This window comes from Rattus rattus, chromosome 16, assembly GCF_011064425.1.
Source record: "Rattus rattus isolate New Zealand chromosome 16, Rrattus_CSIRO_v1, whole genome shotgun sequence".
In the NCBI taxonomy this organism is placed as follows: Eukaryota; Metazoa; Chordata; class Mammalia; order Rodentia; family Muridae; genus Rattus; species Rattus rattus.
In genome coordinates this window covers 11,111,242-11,136,813 of record NC_046169.1, presented here as the reverse complement: position 1 = coordinate 11,136,813, position 25,572 = coordinate 11,111,242, and the positions used below count along the sequence as shown (strand labels likewise).

At 48.0% G+C, this 25,572-nt stretch overlaps 1 protein-coding gene across 1 annotated transcript in view; it reads left to right on the top strand.

Annotated features, from left to right (window-relative positions):
- Window positions 1-25,572, top strand: part of Sdk1 (sidekick cell adhesion molecule 1) — a 429,935-nt gene that overhangs the window by 240,910 nt on the left and 163,453 nt on the right. Inside the window, 4 exon segments of the mRNA XM_032887198.1 lie at window positions 8,902-9,017; window positions 11,620-11,812; window positions 15,676-15,774; window positions 23,478-23,669. Of these exon segments, the coding sequence (XP_032743089.1) occupies window positions 8,902-9,017; window positions 11,620-11,812; window positions 15,676-15,774; window positions 23,478-23,669 (600 nt within the window).

The window sequence follows — 25,572 nt, the reverse complement described above, 5'->3', positions numbered from 1 at the left end:
ATGGATCAGATCCTATGCGTAAAGACGCATAGCTGTGCACAGTGGTGGCTGTGCATGCATACACAGGGCACGCACAGATGGGCACATGGCACACAAACATGCAATTTGCAGACATGAAACTGAGTTTGCTGTGTGCGGGTCAAAGCCTAAGTCTATGTGGAGAACTGTAACTTACCAGTTGAGCTGATGGGTCTTCCGATGGGGTCCGTCTCTGGTTCGGGGGAAGAAGAGTTAGCTCACCAGGTTGTCACAGTACTGCTCATCACAGGAAGCCAACAGATTGTGCGTCCTCACCCCCTCTTTGTCTGTGAACACTCAGTGAGTGCATTGCTTCTCAGCTTGTCCACAGTTAGGCCCTTTGAATGTAGGAGGTATAGTCTTTTTCTTTTTTCTCTCTTTTTGATTTTTATGTTTTCGGCATCCGACCGTTTAAAGAATGATGAATTTCAGTAGCGTTGGCATCTGTCTGCTTTGACCGCCATCCGTTTCCGAAATCCTCATTTCTGAGATGTGCTTCTAATTACACTGAAACCACACATCCTTTACCGAGTCACATGATCGTTTCCATTTACTCACCTGTAATGCCTGCATAGACTTTGCAGATGTGACTCCTCCAGCTTCAGGGTAGTCAAGGCTAGATTTGCCATGTGCTATATGCTACCAGTGTCCCGTGGTCCACGTGACCCACTCTAGGCCCAGTGGAGGGCCACTTTGCCCTGTCCAGCCTCTTCCTCCCCCTCCCTTGGAAGAAATCCCACCTCTGATGAAAGTCGCAGCCAAGGCCTCCTCACCACCTTCAGACTTCCATGGCTCCATCCTGCTCCTGGTTTTGCCTTCCTTCTGTTAACTTTCTTAGCTAAGCCCCACCTCCACCCCATCCCCATATGGCAGAGTTCCTTGTGTTTGGGTCTGCGAATAGAGAGTTATACAGAGGTGTGGGCTATGTGCAGTTTAACACTGAGAACAGACCAGGCCTGGGCAGGGCTGTGACTACTTAGTGAAATGCTGTCCTGGCATACATTGAGTTCGCCTCAAATTCACGGAGAGCCACCTATCTCCCAAGTGCAGGGTTAAAGGCATGTGCCACCATGCCCAGATCCCCTCCCCACCACCACATACCTTTTCTTCTTTTCAGCATAAATCAGAAAAGAACCTGATACCTGTTACTCCAGCAGACTGAGTTTGCTTCAAGGACTGCCCTTAGGAGTGCAGACCTTAGCTGCTAGTCAATGGGGAGAAAATGTCCCCAGGGGCCTTACTTTGAGTAGCAGTCGGAGGCAGCTTCCAACAGGAAGTCTGGGAGGAGGCTGGGCTGGAAGCCAGCTCTTCAGAATAAGGCTGTGGCCTCACTCTTCCGGGACCTATGGGCCAGTGCCTGTCCTTTCTCCAGATGGACCAGGGTGAAGTCACCACATTAATGAAGACCTCTTCTGCCGCTGTTACTATTCTTCCCTTTGAAAACACTGCCTGGAAGAACTTACTGGCTACAGCTCTTTTCTTGTCTCTCTTGGGGAAATATTTCGGCTCCATTGTCCTCAAGTATATGAGTCACTTCTAATGACAGTCATTAGGAGAAAAGGAAGCAAGGGATCTGGGAACACAAGAGACCTGAGAAGAATGGCTAGTGTCTTAATAGAGCTTGTGGCAATAACAGGCGTCCATCCAGGATGGAGGGTAGAGAGGCAGAGCCAGAGTGGGGGATGCTGTGGCCCCATAGTCAGGTTGCTCAGGTGAAAGGATTGTTTGATTGGTTCCTTATTTAACTATGACTCAAGACTTTGTGTAAGGAGAAGGGAAGGTGTAGATGTGAGGCTTCTTTAGAGGAACAGAACTGACAGAATGAATGTATGTTACAAAGGGCATTTATCAGATACAGACTGGTGGTCCAACAATGTTTGCCTGCTGAAGAGACTTCGAACCCAGTGCTGCTTAGCCTGTGAAGTTGGAGATCTCAGCAGTCCTAACCTGTCTCTGATGGCCTGGGGGACTCCGGTCCCTGTCGGAAGGACAAAGAAACTGAGTTCTGATGTCAGCAAAGGTTGGCTGGAACATCAGTGGAGGCAGCTGCAGAGTAGATACAGTGATCAGCAAGAAGGGAAGGCAGGCAGGCAAAATCAGCAGCCCTTCCCTCACAAGTGATTAGGTCTGGGTGGCTTCTAGTAGGTATCCACCCTGAGAGGGGATCATTCTTCATCTTGTTAATTCCTCAGGGAAATGTGGGGAAATGGGCTCACAGATCCACTCAGAGGTGTGTTCCTTAGTTCATCCCAGATATGGTCAAATTGACAACCAAAATCAACTTTTACAGACAGGAAGCAGCTTCCTTGTTGGCCCCATCAGGTGAGGTCATCCCTAGTGTTTGGTGCTCTGAGACCTCCCTAAGGCTTAGAGAGGTGCTGGCTGTGGAATGAAGGGCAGGATTTCCACCCGGCAGGGATCAAAGAGAAGGTGCAAAAGCCATCTCAAAACTTCAGGAAACCCGGAAAGGACTCTTCCTTAAATGATGCAGAATGCATTTATCGAACATCTGCTCCTTGGCTTATTTCAGAGAGGTGAACATGTGGCAGGAAAGCCTGCCGGAATGGCACAGGCAGTAATTGGGGCTGATGGAATGCCGGAGCAGAGTCACCCAGACTGCCTAGGAGAGTCTGCTTTCCATGCTGTGACACTGCAGAGGAGGGGGAAGGGTTACGTTGGCTCATGGTTTCTGTCCTGGTGTTTCAGGGTCACGGTGAGACAGGACATAATGGTATGGACTGTGCAATGGAGCAGAACTGTTTACTTCCTTATGGTGGCCAGGAAGGAAGGAAGGACGGAAGGAAGGAAGGAAGGAAGGAAGGAAGGAAGGAAGGAAGGAAGGAAGGAAGGGGCCAGCAATATAAGAAAGGAAAGGTCTAAGAATAGCCTTAAGGATCACTCCCTCCTCCTAGTGTTACCAGCCTGACAGAAATAAATTTATTCCAAAGAGACCCTTCAGCACATTCATTTTCAGGAGAACCCAAAGGAAAACTAACAGAGGGCTCCAAGAGGGGAAAAATCCCTCAGACACTTCCCAGCAGCCCCTGACTCCTCACCCTTTTTCCTTCCTCCTTCCTTTTCTTTTTTCTTTTTTCTTTTTCTAGTTTCATTTTTGTTTTGTTTTCACTGTGCATGTGTGTATGCACATGAGTATGTGTGCATGCATGTGTGTGCCAGCTTGCATGCATGTATACATTGTGTGCTAACATGTATGCATGTGTGCATGTGTGTTGCCTGAATATGTATATTTGTGTGCCTGTGTGCATATAAGTATGCAAGTGCATGTGTGCATGTATGTATGTGTGCATGTGCTATGTGTGTTGTTGCATTTGTGTGCATGTATGTGTGTGTGTTGCATATGTGTACATATTTTTAAATGCACAAGGACACAGAGGCCCAAGGTTGATGTCAGGAACCATCCCCTATCATTCTCTCACCTTATTCATCTAGACAAGACTTCTCAATAAAACCCAGAATTCACCAATAGGGCTAGTCTGCTTGCTCTGGGGAATCCCATCTCTTCTTCCAAGACTGGAATACAGGCAGGCTGCCAAGCCTTGCATTTATGTGAGTGCTTGGAATCCAAACACTTTAGACACTGAGCCATCTCCCCAGCCCCATGTTGTCCCTATTTCTGTTACTGTATACAGACCAGCACCAAATGGAGAGATTTAAAGCACTAACCACTTGATTTTCTGGGTCAAGAATTAACAGAGCTATGGACAGGTATTAGAGGTTGGGGGCAGGTGGAAATGGCTGTGTTGGCAGTGGCCAGGAAAACTCCCTAGGGGCTTCCTACCACAGTACACACACACACACACACACACACACACACACACACACACACACACACACACGAGAGAGAGACAGAGAGACAGAGAGAGAGGCTCATGTTTTTGTCTGGTACTTACTGATACATTTGAGATAATTAGTGGTATAATTTTCCTTTAGTGGTATTCAGTGTCACATTTTAGACACATGTTTTCCATCTACTATGGCTACAGTGGTTGATACAGGGTAGTTACATGAGCTCAGTTTCCCAATCCTGCTCCTTTGCATCCATACATCTAACCATACCTGTCCTCAGGTGCCACTTGTCTTCTTTCCTAGTTTCTCTTTGATAGACTACCAAGTAGAGGGAGGAGTTCAATATGGAGTCTTCTGAACTGGCTCCTTTCCAGTAGTGCAATGCATGCAAGTTTTTGTTTGTTTGGGGACAGGGTCCCATGTAACCTTTGTATGTAGCTAAGGCTTGCCTTGAACTCTTCATTCTCCTACCTCCTTCTCCCAAGTGCTGGGATTACAGTACAATGCATTTGTGGGTCACATGTGATCATGTATTAAAGCAATTGCTTCTCTCTATTGCTGGATAGTACGTCACCCCATATCAGTTACTCCTCCTGTGGCTGTGATAAGAAAATGCTCTGAGAAAAGCGACCTAAAGTTGACGTTTGCTCACAGTCTGAGGGTACTCCCGTCATTGTAGGGGAGGCATGGCGGGAGGAGTGTAAGGCACCTGGCCACATCGCATGCATAGACAAGAAGCAGAGAGGTGAGTTCTGCTGCTCAGCTTGCTTTCCCTTTGTTTCCCCAGCCCCGGGGCCTTGGATGGTGCTGAGGTTGGGTCTTTCCACATCCATTAAACCAGCCTAGGAAGCCTCTCACAGACTTGACCAGGGCCACCTTTCCCAGGTGACGGAGATCCTGTCCATGTGGGAATCAATAGTGACTGTCACCTTAGGGGTGCAGCACCATCTGTCCTCGCTTCACCAGTGCACTTGGGAGGCCACTGAAGCTGCCATGCTCTGCAGCCAGCCTTGTGTGGCCTTCGGTTCGGGCTCATCTCACAGAAGGACCTTGGAGCACCATCCCTGCACACTGTCCCCTAGCCCAGTAGCACCCCTTGCTAGTAGTTCGGGAGCACCAGGCTTGCACTGAAGCCGTGTGATCCATGGGCACGAGGCATTGCCAGAAGCTCTCTTTGTATTGCGATGGCAGTGTCCAGGATTTGTAGAATCGTGTGTGCTGTCCTGATCACCAGTCGGTACCTGTGGGACTCATTTCCGGAATTCTCTGTGGCATTGACATTGTACTCGTTTGTCTCACAGGGCTACCTGTTTTAATTGCTATAAACTTATACCATCTTTAATTATGCAGTAAAGCTTATCCAGCTTTTTTTTTCTTCTTCAAAATCAGTTTGGCTATTCTACTTCCTTTGGTTTTTTTCCCCCCTATAAATTGAAAAATCTCCTTTTCAGTCGGTTAAGAGTATCATGTGATGGATTCACGTTAGCTTTGTACCTCTTTAGAGAACAGTCCCCTTGCCTACCTGATCTTCCTCTGTAACTTTCAGATTACAGATCTAACACACTGACAGGTTTATATCTATTTCACGTTTTCATTGCTACTTTCGATGTGGGGGAAGGGTCACGTGTGTGTATGCACAAATGTCTCCTTAGGCCCGGAGCTCACTGGTTTGGTGAGGCTGGCTGGCTAATGATCCCCAGAGGGCCTCCTACCCCCTTAATGTGGGTGCTGGGGCTCTGAACTCAGGCTCTCACACTTTGCACAGCAAGCGCTTTACCAATGCGTCAATTCCTATTTATTCACTTGTGTTTAAAAAACAGAATTGATTTGTGAGCTTTGGCCTTGCAGCCTGTAATCTTGCTAGCCTCTCTTAGTCTAGATGCTTTCCTGGAGTTGATGTGATTCTCTAGGTAGAAAGTCATACTGCACCTCCCCTAACTGTTTGCCTCCTCCCCTTTTCTCATCTACACGGGCCTGGACTTGCAGAATAGAAAAGCCGCAGAGATGTCTTGCGTCCCTCCTTGTCCCTGCTCTCGGGACAGCATTTTTCAGGCGCTCATCTCAAATGAGATCGCAGCCGCAGGCCCGTTATAGATGCCCTTTATCAAGTTTACTGGGTTCTTTTAAATTCCTACTTGGTGGAGAGGTGTCTTTTTTATTTAATCATGATTAGATCTTAAAATTTATCAAATGCTTTCCCTAACCCTATTAAGATTGGGTTTTCTTCATTCTGTTGGTTTGGCACTTTTCCATGATTGATAGTCAAATATTGGACCACTGTTGTGTTTATTAGATAAATCCTACCAGTAAGGCTACATTACCATTGCGGTGCGTTGCTGAATCTGATCGTTTAGTATTTTCTTGATTGCGTTTTGCACTTGTATTCCTGAGGGATCGTTGTCTGTGAGTCTCTTTTCTTGTCTGTAATGTTACTTACTTATTTATTTGGGTGTCTGGGTAATAACTCCAAGTTGTTTAATTATTCCTCAAGTGCCTGGTGTAATTCTTCTGTGAAACGCCAACACGTCTTATCTTTGCTCCTCTGTGTGAAGCATCCCTGTTTCTCCACCTGAAGATCCTGAAGGGTCAGCCTTAGTTGCCTCAGAAAACTTTCCCTAGCCCAGCGGTACATCGGCCCATCCTTCCCTCCCTCACCACCCTTTCCCCCTCCTTCCCCTCCCTTCTACTCTCTTTCCCACTCCCTTTCCTTCCTCCCACATCCCTCTTCTCTCTTTTTATTTCTACACACACACACACACACACACACACACACACACACACACACACACACACACCCCTCCCCGTCTTGGTGAGCAGTCCCTGTTCTTCCTTCTATTTCCGGATGTGTGGCTACCAGACCGACCTCTTCAGGTCTGTGAGCTAATGAGAGGCATTGTCCTATTGCTTACCAGGCTTTACTTCACTCCATGGCTCTGATATCCCCTCCAACAGGCTGCATCCCAGACACAGCTGTCCTCAGGACTGTATTTGATCCACAGCATTCAGATGTGGGGAGGGAGGCCGTGGCTATGGGTGATGGCGGATGGCTAGAAAACACGGTCGGTCGGGAGGAGTCAACAGAGAGACTCGATGGGTTCTGATTCTTTCACCTCTGCATGAGAAGGGATGACAAAGGTCTGTGCACATGAGGTTATGTGTGCATTTGTTTGAGGGTCTAACCTAGACTACTACAGAGCTGTGGATTATCCCCTGCCTCTTCTTCCCAAGCTGAGATAACAGGCCTCTGACATCTCATATGGCTTAGATGGTACTAGATATGAACCCAGGGCTTCAAGCATACCAGGCAGTGCTCTACCCACTGAGCCACATCCCTATCTCTAGGCTGACATTCCTAACATGACCATGCACCACCCTGGGCTTTGTCACAGGCGATGCTTATGTGTAATATAATTACATCATGCCCCCTTCCCCTCTCTCCCTCCAAACCCTCCTATATGCTCCTCCTTGCTCTCTTTCAAACTTATGACCCCTTTTTTTTTATTAATTCCGTTCACATATATTCCAAAATACATAAATGCTCCCTGCTCGGTGTGTACAATGTTACTTGTATGTCTGTTCTGGGGGTTGACCATTTGCTATTGAATAACCGGTAGATGTTGATTTCCCAGGGAAAGACTGTGCTTCCCAAGCTCAGGTTTTAGTTGCCTGTAATTCTTTGTGTATGAACGAACAGCAATACACACAGGAGGAGGGAAATGGGTTTGAGCCAGTGAACAAGCACCATTCCTTCATGGCTTTTGCCTCCAGGCCATGCCAGAATTACTTCCCTTGGTGATAAACTATGGCCCGGAAGTAAAGCCAAATAAACCCTTCCTTCCTCTAAGTTTCTTGGGCATCTGGGACAGTAGCTCGTTGTGTAAAGTACTTGCCTTAAAAAGCACAAAGACCTGACCGTGATTCCCCAGAGCCAGTCATGGCGGTGCAAGCTTACAATCCCAGGGTTGGGGAGACAGAAAGGTAGATTCTCCAGGGCTCACTGGCTGGCCAGCTTAGGCTGATCAGAAAGCTCTAGGTCCCCTTAAATATCATCTCTGGGATCCTGCATCAACCCACAAGCAGTAGAAGGGGCTAGAGCGATGGCTCAGTGGGTAAGAGCACTTCTTGTTCTTGCAGAGGACCCAGGTTCAGTTCCCAGCACCCATATGGCAGCTCAGAACCATTCATAAGCCCAGTTCCATTGTATCCAACACCCTCTTGGGTCTCCCTGGGCCCCAGGCACATGCATGGCACACAGACATACATGCAGACAAAACATCCACACACATAAAGTAAAAATAAATAAATCTTTTTATGTGGAGTACAAACAGGATTCTAGTTTCCTCTTCACTGATAGGATAAACATCATGACCTAAAATAACGTACAAGAAAGGGTTTACTTGGCTTTACTTCCAGGTCATAGTCTATCACTGAGGGGAGTAATTGATGGCAGGGACTCAAGGCAAAACCCACAGAGGAATGCTGCTTACTAGCTCATGCTAAGTTAGCTTTCTTATACTACACAAATCTAGGTTCACTTGCCTAGGAATAGCGCTGCCCACAGTGGACTGGGCCCTCCTACATCAATCATCAGCCAAGACAATTCCCAACAGACTAATCAAATATGGGTGGTTCTTCAGTTGAGTTTCTCTCTTCCCAGGTTGTGTCAAGTGAACAATAAAACCTAACTGGGAAGGATAAGGGGACCTTGGAACATAGTAGGAAGTGGAATGCCATTCTAGATGAACTCTTGCCTTTGCTATGTTGATCTGAGGTGGCGATAGAGGTAATTGAGGAAACAATAGAGAAATATTTAGTGTGTTGCCCATCTCCAATCTTTGGGATGGGACATGGTCTAGTACAGCTCTTGCCTCTGCCTTCAGGAAGCAACTCTCTACAGAAATGGACCAATTCTTTGTTCTCGCACAAAGATTAGCTTGGGAGACACACACCTCCCTTCCATCTGCGCTGCAATTGCTCCTGAGTCCTGAGTAGTGACTGAGGTTTCTCTTTTGTCTCTTCTTCCTGTGGGGCCTCCTGTCATCTGTGCTGCTACCTTCTGCCTCCATATGGGAACAGTGCCCACTGCACCCCCCCAGAATGTACAGGCAGAGGCTGTGAATTCCACCACCGTGCACTTCCTATGGAACCCGCCACCCCAGCAGTTCATCAACGGCATCAACCAGGGATACAAGGTACCTGGCCTGGTTTTGGAACCTCCAAAGGGCATTCATGGGCAGTATTGATCATATCATACACTGGCTTCCACCCTTCGTATGTGATCAAAAACCCAGGGCATCAAACACAGAGTACTGCAACCTTGGTTGGGTCGCCATTTGTTCTCTGTCATCTCAGCTATCCCAAGCCAGAAATTCAAATGATCAATTGATAAGAGGTCAGAGGAGAACAGCCTCTGGTCAGAGTAATGGACTTCAGGGAAGGCTGGGAGACGGGCCAGTCAGTAAAGTGCTTGCCATATGCACATGAGGACTTGGGCGGTCCCTCAGAATCTATAAAATGAACAGACCCACACATGGTAATGCACACCTGTAATCCCAGCATCGGAAGAACAGAGATGGGGGATCTGGGGGTTTGCTGGCCAGCCAGCCTACTACAATCAGTAAGTCTTAAGTTCAGTAAGAGACACTGTCTCAAAAACTAATATGGAAAATGATTGAGGGAGACACTGGGCTTCACATGCATGAACACCCATGGGCACACATATACATGCATGCCAGCATACATGTGCACACATTCATCATCACATAGACATACACAGCTGTGGGCACACATATTCACTACACACACACACACACACACACACACACACACACACACACACACAACAGGGGAGATCTATTTGGGCTCACTGGAATTAGCCTGTGTCCAACCACTTCTTCCTAGATCAGGATATTCTCTGGGGAGAACACAGAATCAAGGGCAGGGATTCATGGAGAGGAGACTGCTGTCCAACAGAGACCATTTTCCTCTCTGCTTTGGGTATAGTTCTGTTTAAAAGAATAGAGACCAGAGAAGAGTCTCGGGTGTAGGGTGCCTGCCCAATCTGAATGAATGAACAAACCTTGGATACACATTCCAGAAGCACAGTTTCTTTCCTTTATGTGAACTTCTCCTTTTGGACTTGGGAGTCTGACTTCACTGTGCACAAGTGGGTTTATGAGCCCCTTAGCAGGAGTCTTGGGGAGCCCCTTCAGAGAGGAGTGAACCACTAATCCTTTCATCTTCAAAAGGTTGTTGCCTGACATTTGAGATGGGCTCCCTCAAATGCTTGTTTGTCTGCGATGAGGCCCGGCTAGGAAGGTGCCAAGCCTCTGTTTCTTCCTTGGAGGTATCTGAAGGCAGATGCATTTTTTGAAGGGAACTTGTACTGATCAACCCGAGACTCCATCACTCTTGACTTCCCTGCCAGGTCTGAGTGGCGAGAACACTGCATGCTTCTGATGGCTGGCTTGTCAGTTTGATCTGCACAGATGTGATGCATCCTGCTGCCTACTGGCTTTCAGAATGACTCCGTCCCGGAGATGCATTGTGTCAGGAAACTAAAACGCAAAACACATATCTAGCATTGCCTAAGCAAAAAGCAGCTTCTGAAACATGCACAGACACACACACACACACACACACACACACACACACACACACACACACACACACACAGATGCATATATGCTATTTCTTGTTTTGTTTTTAAAACAGAATTTCATATAGCAGACTGGCTCCAAACTCAGTACATGCCTGAGGTTGACCTTGAACTCCCGATTCTCCAGTTCCTACCTCCTTTGTCCTTGGATTATAAGCACATGACATCATGTTGGGTTTATGTAGTACTGGGGTAGAACCCAGGGCTTCCCTCATGATAGCTAAGCTCTCTACCAACTGGGCTACATTCCCAGTTCCTGTATATGCCCTTTATTTAAAATTTCTAACCTATCTCCTAAAATCCATTCCAGGAAACTAGTATTACATAAATTATAAATCATAAAGACTGTTCCTTCTGAATTATTTTGAGTCAAGGTAGACTTCTATCTGCAGAATATCTGTGTTTATCTCCTCATGCTAATTAGTTGAATTAACGGATGATGTCATCTTTGCTCCTCACTGTTAAAAAAAATTCTTGTTCAGTAGTATCCTAAAAGAAGGTGGAGATGTAAGGGGATGTCCTTTACTGTAACAAGTTTAGCAGCTACTTCACTCATACAGATAAATATATGTATATGAGTGTACAAAAAATGTATAGTCATATCTTAAACTCAACTTTTTTTGAAACGGGATTATAACATATAAAGCCAAGCCTTACTATCTTACCTACTTGGGAGGCTGAGGCAGGAGAACAAGTTCAAGGCCATGCTGGGAAACTTAGTAAAACCTTGTCTCAAGATTTAAAAATGCAAAAAGTGAGCAGGGATATAGGTCAGTGGTAGAGCCCCTGCCTAGAATCCCCCAGTGAGGGGCTGGGGGCGTGGCTCAGTGGTAGAGCCTCTGCCTAGAATCCCCCAGTGAGGGGCTTGGGTGTGGCTCAGTGGTAGAGCCCCTGCCTAGAATCCCCCAGTGAGGGGCTGGGGTGTAGATTCGAAGCAGAGTGCTTTCTTTTACATGTGTAAATCTCTTGTTTTATCCCATGAAAAGGGGGAAAAAACGCTGTGGCATTTATGGATTTATTGAATTGTGACTATGCTTTCCTTAAAGACATACTAATTGTAAAATATAATTTTGATTGACAGCTAAGTAAGGACATGCTGTTTAAAGGGGGTCTTTTTTTAACCCTTTCCCTACCAGCTCCTGGCGTGGCCAGCAGATGCTCCCGAGACTGTCACTGCTGTCACAATTGCTCCTGACTTCCATGGCACCCATCATGGGTACATAACCAACTTGAAGAAGTTCATGGCCTACTTCACATCCGTCCTGTGTTTTACCACGCCGGGGGACGGGCCTCCAAGCACACCTCAGCTCGTGTGGACCCACGAGGACAGTGAGTATCCCTCTCCTTGTGTCTGAGCCTGTCCTCTCAGGGACCACTGACAAGAGGTGGTCATAACATTCCCTGTACTGTGTCCCAGTGCAGACGGCACCAGGAAGCCCTATAACTCAGTGTCCCTGAATGGCAAAAGGGTAGGCGACCCTTGGAATGTGGTAGGGGTCTTGTTTAAAGGCAGGGACTCTGGAGATAAGCGTGAAAGGAATAGTCCTACAGTGTTCATGAAGTGAGTAGACCTGCTGTGTTCAGTCCTGCTGAGCTTGGCTGTCATTATTCAGCCTTAATTCTAATCCCCTCACTTTTCTGCCTGGTTGCCAGCCGTGTCTCTACAACCCACTCTTTTTCTGCCACGCTGAGGCTTTGTGTTACCCTTTGCATCTCTGCCCTTGACTTTGGCTTTGCCCCTCAGTCCGTTCCCACAGGCCCCTGACTGCTCTCAGGCAACTGTTGTGTCAAGGACACATTGTCTGGTGAGGGTACCTGAGGGAGTAGTTACAGGCACACACCCAGACCATAGGCAAGGGCACCCCTAACTGGGTACATTGGTATACACTTGTGCCAGCACTCAGGAGGAGGCTGAGGCAGGAGGGCTTTGAGGCTAGCCTGGGAAAAAGAGCAAAAACATCCTCTCAAAAAAACAAAACAAAACAAAAACAAAAACAATCAGCAAAACACACACACAACAAACAAAACCCCAAGGAGCCTCATGTTACCATCTACCATGAAAACCAGTGAAAATCATTAGATGTCCCAAATGGGGACAGTTGGGGGAGAGATAAAAAGGTCATTCATGCAGCAGATACCTTGTGGCTATTAAAGACCTCAAACTTTTGAGCTCAAAACACTTGAGGAAAATTGTCATGATATAATGTCAAGTGGAAAAAAAAAAAAAAACAGTTAACAAAATTACTTGAGATCCATGTTTTAACATAATACATTTATTTACTATTTTGAGACTCGTCTCTATATGTGGTGAGTGAGTGTGAATGTGTGTTGTGAGTGTGTGTGTGTGTGTGTGTGTGTGTGTGTGTGTGTGTGTAGGTCCCGTATCTTCACCCTATTTGTTGACACTGGTACTTTTCATGAACCCAGAGCTACCCATTAGTCTCGGCTGGCTGAGCAGTGAACCTCCAGCGTCCACCTGTCTCTGCCCCAAGAGCTGGGAGTCATAAATGTATGCGGGACACCAGCTTTGAAAAAGAGGCTTCTGGGCATAGAACTCAGATCCTGGGACTGGTGTTAAAGCAGTTGCTAGGCAAGCGTGAGGACCTGAGGAGGGATCCGCAGAACCCACAGAAATGCTGGGTGAGTGTGGAACCTGGTTGTGATTCCAGTCTTAGAAGGCAGAGACAGAGGATTCCCAGATCAAATCAGGTAGTAAAACCAGACATGTGGGCAAGCTCCGGGTTTGACTGAGAGAGCTACCTCAATGAATAGGTTAGATGGGCATTGAGAAGGATTTCAACACCAACCCTGGGTCTCCACATGCATGCATGTGTATACACTCAAAACACATACACTCACACAATCACAAACATACAGACATACTCACAAATGCACAGTCACAAACAGTCACACGGTCACAAACACACACTCACAGTCACGAACATACAGTCACAAACACACATACACTCACACAGTCACAAACACACAGTCACAAGTCACAACCATACAGTCACAAACATACACACAGTCACAAACACACACTCACAGTCACGGTCATACAGTCACAAACACACATATACTCACACAGTCACAAACACACACTCACAAACACACACTCACAAGTCACAACTATACAGTCACAAGCATACACACAGTCACAAACACACACATACTCACACAGTCACAGTCACAAACACACACTCACAAACACACTCACAAGTCACAAGTCACAACCATACAGTCACAAGCATACACACAGTCACAAACACACACACACTCACACAGTCACAGTCACAAACACACACTCACACGGTGACACACATATATCACAAACACACATACACTCGCTAGCACATACACAAACACACACACACAATATACAAACACACACGCATTCATATTTGTACATGTGTATGATGGCCCCACATGTGAAAAAGGCAGACAAGCATGCATATAGCCACACACAGACGTGAAATTGGAAAACTGCAAAAGAATATAATAAAATAGAATAAGAACTCAGATCCTCAACGGAAACCTCTCTCCTGCCCTTGAACCACCATTTTTAGTAGGTGGCCTATTTGTCCTTTGTAGAAGGTGGTGTCAAGGGTAGGGTTGCAGTTGTCTCTGGGTGCAGCTTGTTTGGGCTGGAGCCCTGGCAATTGGCCTCTGCTATGCCATAGACTTAAGCTCTGCTAGCTGTAGGCCCTCGGCAGAGCCCCCGTGAAGTGGGAACACACTGGGGGAGGTGGCAGTACAGAGAGAGAGTATCAATTGAAAGCTAGACATTAACAGAGTTAGAGGACAGCACAGTTGGGCAAGAATCCAGGAAGCAGAAACACTGGGAATATAAAAAGAGCAGAAAGCTTCCTCCGCTACAACATCGATCGCAGGCGAACAAGCCACTTCAAAAACCCGTCAGGACGTCTTTCTGGATGCTTGTGGTCGGGGGGAGGATGACATGGTCCTGACAGCATCCCATTTTACCATCTTCACTAAGAGAAGTGGCGTTTGTCAGGGTTTCAGACCCCCTGTGAAGGCTCGGCTGATCTCAGGCTCCATGAGTACGGCTTCCCAGGATCTGCCTATTTTAAAATTCATGTGTTGTATTAGGGTTTTATCATAGTTCCAGGGAGGAGCCAGGCACAGGCTACTGCCTGTGTGGCAAGGCTGATAGGAGGCAGAAAAGAGCCTGTGACCTCCTCTCCTGAAGGCCAAGCAAGACGTTGAGTTCACAGTGAGTGTGTTCCCAGCAGGTTTGCAAGGGATCCTGTGGTAAGGCACCTTGAGTAGGAGAGTGCTCCCCTTCTGGCCGAGCAAGTCCTCAGCTGAGAGGAGTATAGGGCCGGGTAAGGTCTTCCAAACTCCTTTATCCCTGTAGGCAGGATGTTATGGTGCAGGACTTTTACTGCACTTTCTCTTGCTCCTGAAAAGTCCCTTGGGAGACAAGAGTCCAAAAACTAGACTTCTGGGTCAGGTGAGCAGATACTGCCCTTGGCCCTAGGCTTCTTTTCTGGTTCCCACAGGGTCCATGATGCCAGCCCCTCACTGGTGGATTCTAATCAGGTGCTCTACCACTGAGCCACACCCCCAGCCCCCCCTCACTGGGGGATTCTGGCAGGCAGGCCCCAGCCCCCCACTAGGGCTCCACTGAGCCACCCCCAGCCCCTCACTGGGGGATTCTAGGCAGGGGGATCAGCACTGAGCCACCCCCAGCCCCTCACTGGGGGATTCTAGGCAGGGGGCTCTGGCACTGAGCCACCCTCCCAGCCCCTCACTGGGGGATTCTAGGCAACTCATTCTATTATGGAGTCACTCCCCGACCCCTTAATGGAGGATTCTAAAGAAGTGATAGTCTACCAAGCACTTGATTTTTTTCAGGTCTAACCAAACACATTATTTTACTGGATTGGATCGGAGAGAAAGAGAAGCTGTGTCTGACGTTCCCGTGGCCACTTTTCTCACTTCCCTGCTTGTCTGCACAGAGCCAGCAAAGTAACACACTCAAGAACAGAGAGCATGCCCTGAGAACCCGGCCCCTAGTCCTGCCTGCCTGCCTCCTGGTGTTTCTTTCCTACAGGCTTCTGCTGGCCTCGTCTCAACACTTCCTTGCTGCAGCTCAAGCTGTCCACGGAGGTCTGATCAAAGAGCTCCAGGCTCTCATGTTAACAGACCTTTTTATTTTTAATTGGTAGGACCGGGAGCTGTGGGGCACCTGAGCTTCACAGAGATCTTGGACACCTCTCTCAAGGTCAGCTGGCAGGAGCCCCTGGAGAGAAATGGCATCATTACGGGTAAGCAGCCCTTTCCCTGGAAGGGGAAAATAGGAAGTGCATCCTTCGTGTCAACAATGCTGCCAAGAGTGGACCCAGGCCTCCTGGGAGTAGCTGACAAGTCTTCCTGGCTGTGTGGTGGCCATAACCCAGATGGTGGGCGGTGCTAGGAGGTGTTGCTTACCTCCCTGTGTAGATAGCAGCCTCAGAGCTGGGAGTTTATCCTCTGCTTCTAACACTGCAGAGCTCTCTTTGGGCAACAAGAATCCATTGGTTTTTGATACCTTTCCTCATGTATTTAGCTCAGTCCTCAGGACAATGTGGTAGTGCATTGATATTCTAGCCAAGTTACAGGTAAGGCTTGTAGATTCTGCCGTCAGCCAACCTACCTACTGTGTGCATGCGGGACCTGCCAGTGGGGCAGCAACCACAGGGCTGACATCTCCACTCCCCAGCTCTATCCTAAGTTGCAAGAGGAGAACAATGCCCTGGAGTCCTGGCTCCAGAGCCCACATTCTGTCCCTGCCCACCACACCCTGAGAGAAACCTAAGGCTAGCAAAGGCTTGGGATGGAGAGCCTCAGGCTCAAAGGGGTCCTCGGCCCCTAGATCTCTGAGTCAAGCTCAGGGTAACCTGTGCATGGCTGTCCCATGACAATAACCCCCTCCCCACATGGCAGGGGGTTGGGGATTTTTTTGGTTTTTCAAGACAGGGTTTCTCTGTGCAGTCCTGGCTGTCCTGGAACTCACTCTGTAGACCAGGCTGGCCTTGGACTCAGAGATTCATCTGCCTCTGCCTCCCAAGTGCTGGGATTAAAGGAATGTGTCACCGGCACCAGGGTCATCACAAGACTCTGTTGATATGTCCTTATGGATTGTCACTGGGTCCTCCCCATGCTAGGCAGTGAGTAACTGCGATTTCCGGTAAGTTACTGAAGGAAATTCGTGTTCTTCCATTGAGTCATGTCTGAGAACTGAGCAGACAAGCCGTGCTGTGATAAGAGGCAAGGTGTTCTGTTGTTGCCAGCCAGACTGTGTGCTGTGGGTCCCTGCCATATGTGAGCGTCCTGAGCATTAGCCCCTCTGAACATTCCCCTGCTGTGCCACCTCCTCAACACTGCAACATACTGCTTCTCACTCTCTATGATTGACTGCTCATGTCCTCTACCCCAACTGCCTAGCAAGGACGCTGAGGGTGAAGGCCCCATGATCACACAGCTCAGAGGTGGGCCTCTGTAATCACGTGCTGAAAGTAAGGTGCAAACTGTACTGTGGTTCTACCTGGAAGGTCCCTTTCTCCTACCCACAGCCTGCAGTGGGTTTCCCCAAGCCCAGAGCCAAAGAAAGACCTACCAGCACTATATGTAACTCCAAATGACTTCAGATTGTGTGCACCAAAAATGTGGAAAAAAAAAACGCATGTAGTAACAGCACAAATGGTGCTGGGAAGCTGACTCAGGGTAAGATATGTATTTGTAACATCGGTGTTTGGGAGACAGAGTCAGGCAGGTCCTTAGGGATTTCTGGCCAGCTGCCTAGCTTAATTGGCTAGATCGTGACCATTGAGAGACCTTCTAGCCACCACATGCATACAGCTGCATGAACATCTGCATATACATTTAATGCATACAAACTTGAGAAAAGTGTGTATCATGTGCCCAGCCACCTCCTGGGCACCACCAAGCTGCTCGGTCCATGGATCCCCATTGGATTGGACCACCTTGCTTCCTCTCCTCAGGGTTTGCCCATGTCTTTTGTAGAAACAGCTCTGTTCAAGGTAAGATTTATCCAATTGTACAGTGCTCCACGATCTTGAAACAACTTTCTGAAACTGGTTTGTGAGGTAGGCTTGGCCAAGGGATATCCCAGACTGTCAGCCAAGGGACAGCCCAGGCTGTCACTGCAACAGGGTCACTGCCACTGAGTTCTCAGCAATGATCCTGGCAACCAGTTATGAAGCTTCTCGGCTGTGTTCCCCAGAGTCCCTCACAGAACTTCTCAGATCACATAGAGAACCTTGGAACTAGCCCACCCCAGACCCCAGCCATTGACTAAGCTGCATACACCTCTTCACCTGACTGCCTATCCTGGACTGCACTCCCTCCCAAACCAGAGATGGCTGCTACTGGGGTGAGGCATCAGAGCCCAGATCTGCTGTGGACGGTGCTTTCCCATATAGGAGAGCAAATAGAGAGCATGTAAATAAGAGTGCTTCCCCAAGCCTGGAGCAGAGGAGGAAAACCTAGGGGCTCAAGGGGAGATAGACAGGGACTCAGTCGGCAGCAGAGACCTGCTATGGGTTAGTATAGCTTTGTGTCAGAGGGCAGAAACAAACGGGAACAGAGAGATGATGGTGCATCCATGTAATAGGAGTGCGCACATATCTGGATATGTGGATAAGTGGAGGGTGTGCATGTGTGGATGTGTGTGTGTGCACATGTGTGTATGTGTAGTGTGTATGTGGATATGTGGATGAGTAGAGAGTGTACATGTGTAGATGTGTGGTCTGTAGATGTGTGAGAAAGAGACTTTGTTGATGTGTACACAGATGTGTGTGCATATTGTATGTGTGGAGACCAGAAAACATCCTGTGTCTTTCCTCAAGCATAATCCACCGTGCTTCTTTAAAAATAGGTCTCTCATTGGTTTGGAACCTCCCTAGTACTAGGTTTATAAACAGATTCCACATTTTTATGTGAGTCCTGGGGACTGAACTCAAACCCTCGTGCTTGCAGAGCAAGCACTTTACTGACCAAGCCATCTCTATAGCCCAAGAAGGACATCTGTCTAGTTCAGATCCCCAGGACCCATCTGGAGACTGAATCAGAGCCTTGCTTATCATTGATTCTGAAAACAGGACTGAAGAGTGAGAAAGGCAAGCTGTCCCCCAGTTCAAGGTATCTACTGTGTTCTAGAAACTGGCCAAGGCTTTTTGGAAGGCATCTTAACCCAGAAGGGCTTCCCAGTCCCAGACCCACACCCCCACTTCTCCTGAACTCCCACACCCCCCCTAAATGCCCACACCCTTCCTTCTTGTTTTATAGCCTGAGGGGAGGCAGTGGAGCTATGCCAACATTCCATGACTGAAAGCCACTTGCCAGGACCTCCAATTTATGGTCATCTGCTCTCGCCAGCTAATAGCGCCTAATGAACTCATTTTCATACTTTATTTAAACAAATACCTGTAGTCACAAATGGCTGGCTGGTGTTTATGATGGAGTCTGACCCTCAGAGCTCCAATGTTTCCCAGTTGGATCCTGCTGGCCTGCTTCCACTGTAGCCTCGGCTGAGTGAACAGGCCGCCCCCACTGTTAGTCAGAGCTTCAAGCAGACCCTGCCCTTCACATCAAGACCAGAGTGGCTCACTCCTCACTGTCTGGCCTGTGCTTCTCTCCACTCCTTCCCACTCTGTAAAAACCTGTCTACACAGAAGCTGGGGTGATGCCTGCTCGTCTGAAAAGCACTATAGAGGGGAAGCTCTTGCAGATTGAGAGCTAATGATCCTGTCATTAGCTATGTGCCATCCAGCCCTCATTGTCCCCTGAGACACCTGCATTCAGTGCATTCACTCCATACTTCATGCCCTGCCTGTTGGTAGACACCCCCCAGCCCCAAATCATGAGTCTTCCCTAGAATGAGCCTGTTCCCCCTAGAAGGTCAACATTGTGGTGAAGGAGATGATCAGGTCAGTAAAGCGCGTGCATTTGGACCTGATTCTCCAGAGCCCATGTGAAAAGTCAGATGCACAGAGCACACTTAAATTCCCAGCACCAAGGAAGTGGAGTCCTCCCGGAAAAGGTGAACTCTGGGTTCAACAAGACATGCTATTTAGAAACACACACACATACACACACACACACACACACACACACACACACACACACACACACACACACGCTTGCAGACAAACCTGGCCTTCTGAGCTTAGGTCAGGGAATGTTAGCATGCAACTCCCTCTCCTTCAAAGACACCATGTGTATAAAACTACCCACTGCTGAAAGGTGGCTTCGGAAGCCACTTGCAGCTAAAGGTTTGTTTGTGGGCAATGTGACCTTTATGGTGGGTGTCTGTCAGAAATGATGCTTTATCAGTCTGACCCTCAGTGACTGTCCCCATTCTGTGCCTCCCTTTTATTGTGTGGTCAAAATAAGAAGGAAGCGTTGAGCAAGGGCGGCAGAGCACCTGCCTGAGTAAATTGCCCATTGTGCTCTTGTTGTAAATTGCAGCATCTCCCACTCTTCCCCTGTAAACTCTGATTTATGAGGGCCAGGATGCAGACAGACAGTCTGTGATTGGATGCACTACTCTCTTGTAGAGAATTTACTCCAGATCAACAGAAAATTATTTCTGAAGCTCCCGTGGTCGTTAGTCTCAGTTAGCAGGGCCATTCCCAGCAGGTAGGAAGCACAGTTGGAGGTAGCTGGGAATGCTGGCTCTAGGCAACTCCTTGCTCTGCTCACTCCTCCTGTAAGCTGCACTTAGATGAAGCACTTGCTGGCCAGAGCTGCTGACATCCACCCCACACGTCTCTAAGGCTATGTGTAAAGGGAGGGGGCATCCTTACACACCAAGTGCCCACTGCTCTGCCCTGTGGCAATATCCCACTATACTGTTCATCAGAAGTTCTCAGATCTCTGTTGGCACTAATCTTATGCCCTCCAGAGGAGGCCGTGTATGTGTGTGTGTGTGTGCTGGGGGTAAGAGGCAGTTACATGTGTGCAGATGTGGGTGCCAGATAAAAGCCAGAAGTCAACCTCAGGCATTGATCCATCCCCAACCACTATACATCTTGAGAGACTTGGTCAGGTACTCACCACTTAGGCAAGGCTGGCAGCCCTTGTGCCCGAGGGACCTGGCTGTCTACCCCTCCCCAGCAACGGCATTACAAGCATAAATCACCACACCTGGCTTTTTAAATATGCATTCTGGGGATGGTGTTTTCATCAGTGAGCCCCTCCCCAGCCCGAGAACAAACTCTTCAGTTGTCCACTTGGCGTCCATTTATCTCTATAACAAGTTGAGCCTACAGTGCGATCCGTTTGGACTCTAGCAGATGCCGGTAGCACCGTGCTTACTGAAGACACTGAAATTGCTGTGTTTTGGCTCTGGGTTGACGTGATGAACAAGATGCTGTGTTTGGTAAATTTTGCTAAAGAACAGCTTTTAAACAAATAGAATCTCTTGGCAGACAAGCATTCAACAAAGACTCCTCTTCCTGGGCCTTCAGAGTGACTCAGAATCCCATGTTGTTTAGAGGTTAATCAGACAAAACCTGCCACAGCCAGCCAGCCAGTCAGAGAAGATGGCCCTGGAGCAGGACTGTTGGTTTCTAGAAAGTACCTAGGGTGCCTTTCTTTCTTTCTTTTTTGTAAAGTGAGGATAACAGTATCTCATTGTCAAGTGTGTGTGTGGGTTGCACGACTTAGCCCAGGTGAAATGCTTGGGACATACTTTGAGACAAACTCCCTTCTTTTGCCTCAACCACATTGAGCCCTGGATCCCCCTACTCCACATAGGATCACATGCCCTCTTGGGCCCTAGTGCCCATCCCCCTTCCTCACCACGCTAGGGTAGGATGCCCTTATGCTGTCCTCCCCTTAGAAGAGTGTCAGCCATTGCACAATGAGAAAACTAGACATGGTGGCACGCAGTTTTACTCCTAGCACTAGGGAGGCAGAGTTAAGTGAATCTCTGTGAGTTTGAGGCCACCACTCCCCAAGATAAAAGAAAATACAAGAAAAAGTAGAAGCATTACTGCATCATGATTGCAACCCTAAAGCAACGCACTGTCTGATGCTACGTTGGTTAGTCTTCTTGCTCAGCAAAGTTCCACCAAATGCCTAGCAATAAACAAATTTGTCTTCTAGTTGGAGGAGTCCAGTCAGAGGTGGCTGCTCACATTGCGTCCACAGTCAGGAAGCAAAGCCAGATGAATGCTGGGGTTCAGCGCTCTCTCTCTCTCTCTCTCTCTCTCTCTCTCTCTCTCTCTCTCTCTCTCTCTCTCTCTCTTTTCATCCAGTCCCAGACCCCAGTCCATGAGAGAGAGCCACCTACATTTAGGGTGGGTCTTCCAACCTCAGTTAATACAATCTAAAAAATTCCTCAGAGGCATGCCCCGAGACTTGTCTCCTAGAAGATCCTAGAGCTTATCAAATTGACAGTCAAAATCAGCCTTTACAAATGATAGAAGTGACATTTTTATTGTTACACCCCCCACCACCACCAAATTTCAAATTAGACATAAAGAAAGAGCTGATAAGGGTACTCAGATCTCAGCACCCATCCATGGAAGCTGAACTGGAGTACTCAGATCTTAGCACCATTCCATGGAAACTGCAGTATAGGGAGTGGGTGGAGAAAGAGAGCCTAAGACTTGACACTGGGCAAGCATGGAGTAGATGGCAACCCAGGGCTGCATGGGAACAGCTCTTGCCAGCGCCATAAGGAGAGGGGAGCAGCCTACACAGAGTAGGGAAGCTTGATGCTCCACATGCCTGAGGCTGACCCACTCCTCCACTGGCTGGTGGAATTCACATGCCCTGCTGACCTCAAGGCCTCCAGGGCCAACATCCCTCTGGTGGTCTTTCTTGCCTTGCTATTCCAGCTGCACACCCCCCTCAACATCTGAGTCTCCCTGAAGGTGCTTGGTAGTTACTACACTGTGTTATGATTATGGGGACAGTGAGCAGGGGGTGAGTTCTGACATTACATTTTTTTCCAAATATTAAAGTCCCGAGGCACCATCCTCTAAGTTTCCATCACCCGCAAGAGCAGTTTCTAACTTTATTTATGGCTTTCATCTGAGAGAGAGGGAGCTGAGCTGCATCTTAGAGCTTCCATATCCCTGAGCTTATTGACTGAGAGAAGGAAGAGCTGGCATCCTCAGCAGTTTTCCTTTGCCCGAGGACCCAGGAGCTCTCTCCATCACTGTCCCCTCTTTACAAGACACTTTAAGCGCCCTCTAATCCCATCAGTTCCCCTCCAAAGGGGTTGACTCAGGCTCTAGTTGGATCTTTTTTTTTTTCTCTAAGCCCAAGTCATGATGGAATCTAAGGCTAAATAAATTGTGATCAGGAGGCCCTGCCAGATTGAGATGAGAACTAGGAGGAAAATTAATTTTTTCACCCTAGAAAATAGCATCTTCAGTAAGGAGCAAGGCAAAGCTCTGAAGCGATGCAAAACTGAGGGGAAAGGGGGCAGGTAAAAGGAAAACAGGAAGAGCAGCCTGTCAGTCATCACATCAAGGAAAGGAAACATGCACGCACGCACACATGCAGGCAAGCACATGCATACACACCCAGGAGAAATGTTTCCACACATGAGATGGGACCCTAGAGCAAGCCACTGGTTCAGGAGACCGGGTAATGAAAAGAGCAGTTTGTGACACTGCGAACACCACTGCAGGGTCTCTTGATTCAACAAATGTGAGCTCAGCAGAGCGCTGCAGGCTGGTGGTCATATCTGTCACTCTCTTGTCTGTGCGTGCACCAGCTCCTGCTGTCCCAGAGCCTATTCTTATAGAACTCCTTGTGGTAGGAACAGGGCATAGCAGAGGCCTCCGTGTAAACACACAGAGGGCACAGCAGAGGCTCTGTGTGAACACAGAGGAAGGACCAGGACCTCCTTCCATTCGCCACCGAGTTCAAATGCTCTCCTGCTGGCCCAGAGCTCCTCAGGGAGGATGACTTCTGGCCCATCTGGCTCAGCTCTTCCATTGTCTTTCAGGCTATCAGATTTCCTGGGAGGTGTATGGGAGGAATGACTCTCGGCTCACCCACACCCTCAACAGCACGACCCACGAGTACAAGATCCAAGGACTGTCATCGCTCACCACCTACACTATCGATGTGGCTGCCATGACTGCCGCAGGTGTGGGCCTGACCACGTCATCCACCATCTCTTCGGGAGTACCCCCAGGTCAGTGGATCTTGGCACCCAAACTTTTCTGTACTTGTAATCTATGATCCTCCTAATATGGTGGAATCTCCATGCAGAAGCTACCAAGTGTCCTGAGGGTTTAGCCCCCTGCTGAGACCTGTGACTCTGATCCACCCATACCCTCACCTACCCCAGTATCTCACTGTGTCTCTCAGAGTGTGAGCACAAGTGGAAGTGGCTTGAAAGGAAACAGAAGAGTGGTCTCCATGGGGCTAAAACATGGTCTCCACAGCCCAAGGTTTTCACCCTCTAAGGCACACAGTCAATGACCACATGACCTATGAGAAAGGGAAATAAGAATTATGTTGAAATTAAATCTAGGAGGGGCTAGAGATGTGCACAAGGTCATAAGTTTGATGCCCAGAACATGCAAACCAGGTGTACTGTAATGCACATTTATAATGCAAGGGTTCCCCAAGTAAAGGCAGATAGGTTCAGAGTTCAAGGCCATCCTTGGCTACACAGTAAGTTGATGGTCATCCTGGGTTACACGGGCCCCATCTCAAAAATTGCAAAGCCCATGAAGCTTCCAAATCCAGCTACTAAGATGTTAAGACTGGGGTCTGTAATAAGCAAAGGTGGGCTAGGGAGATGGATCAGCAGTTAACAACACGTGTTGCTCTTGCACAGGACCCAGATGTCAAGTCTGGGCCCCTCATGGTGGCTCACAGCTGACTAGAACTCCAATACAATAGCTCCAATGCTGTTTTCTGACAGCACCAGGTATACATGTGGAGGACATACATCCACGCAGGCAAAACACTCACATACATAAATAACTAAATCTGAGCAAGAAAAAAGAGTAGAGAGATGGATGAGAGAGGGAGACATCTGCAGGGTATGGGTGGCCAAGTTCAGCTAGTCATTATGGCAGAATCTGCTCCTTAGTGAGGAACTGTCTGACACTCTCTCTGTTTTTGGTCCTTTGAAAGTCACAGGATCTTCCTATATACCTAGCTTGGCTCCAGAGAACCAGCACTAACTCCTGCCCTCAGTTTTAAAGCTTCTGTTTAAGATGGAGATGTTGTGTCCAGAAACCTCACAAATGCCTATGAATACAGGGATGGGAGGTTGTCATGGGTCAACTGGTTCAGTCCTACAATTATAACTGTCAATTCTCCTGCCATTTAAAAGATGCTAAGTGAAGGGACTGGAGAGATGAATTGCTGGTAAGAGCACTTGCTGCGTGAACAGGAAGACCTGAGTTTGGATTGCAGAGTCCACCTGTAGTTGCAATCAAGCCCGTAAGCCCTGCACTGACAGGGATGAGGCAGAAACAAGATCATTGGGGCTTGATGGCTGCCAGCCTAGCTCCAAGTTCAGTGAAAGACAATGTCTCAAAAGACTAAGTAGAGAGTCACAGAGTGACGACCTTCTCTGGGTTTTGTACATGCACAGGCATGTGTACATGCACATATATCACATGTACATATACTACATACATGCACACAGCATGTGTGTACGCACACACATGCACACACATGCATGTCAGCACGCACATACACATACACACACAAGCATGTCAGCACACACACACACATACATGCACACACGCACACATGCATGTCAATTTTCCTTATTTGAAAAGGATGAAAACTGTATTCATAGAGGCCCAGAAAACACATGAACTCAATTCATATTTGCTCCCTACTTCCAGTTCAGTCTCATAACCTGATTGTTCTGGAGAGAGTTACATGTGTCTAAAGATAATGTAAAACATTAAATGTATGCACTGAAAGGAGCTCTCAGGAGTCTCAGGAGCCCCAGGAACTCTCAGGAGTCCCACAAAGAGCCTTCAAAAACCTTCAGGAGCCCCCCGGAGCCCTCAGGAGTCTCTTGGGAGCCTCTAGGAGCCCCTAAGAGCTTTCAGGAACTCTCAATA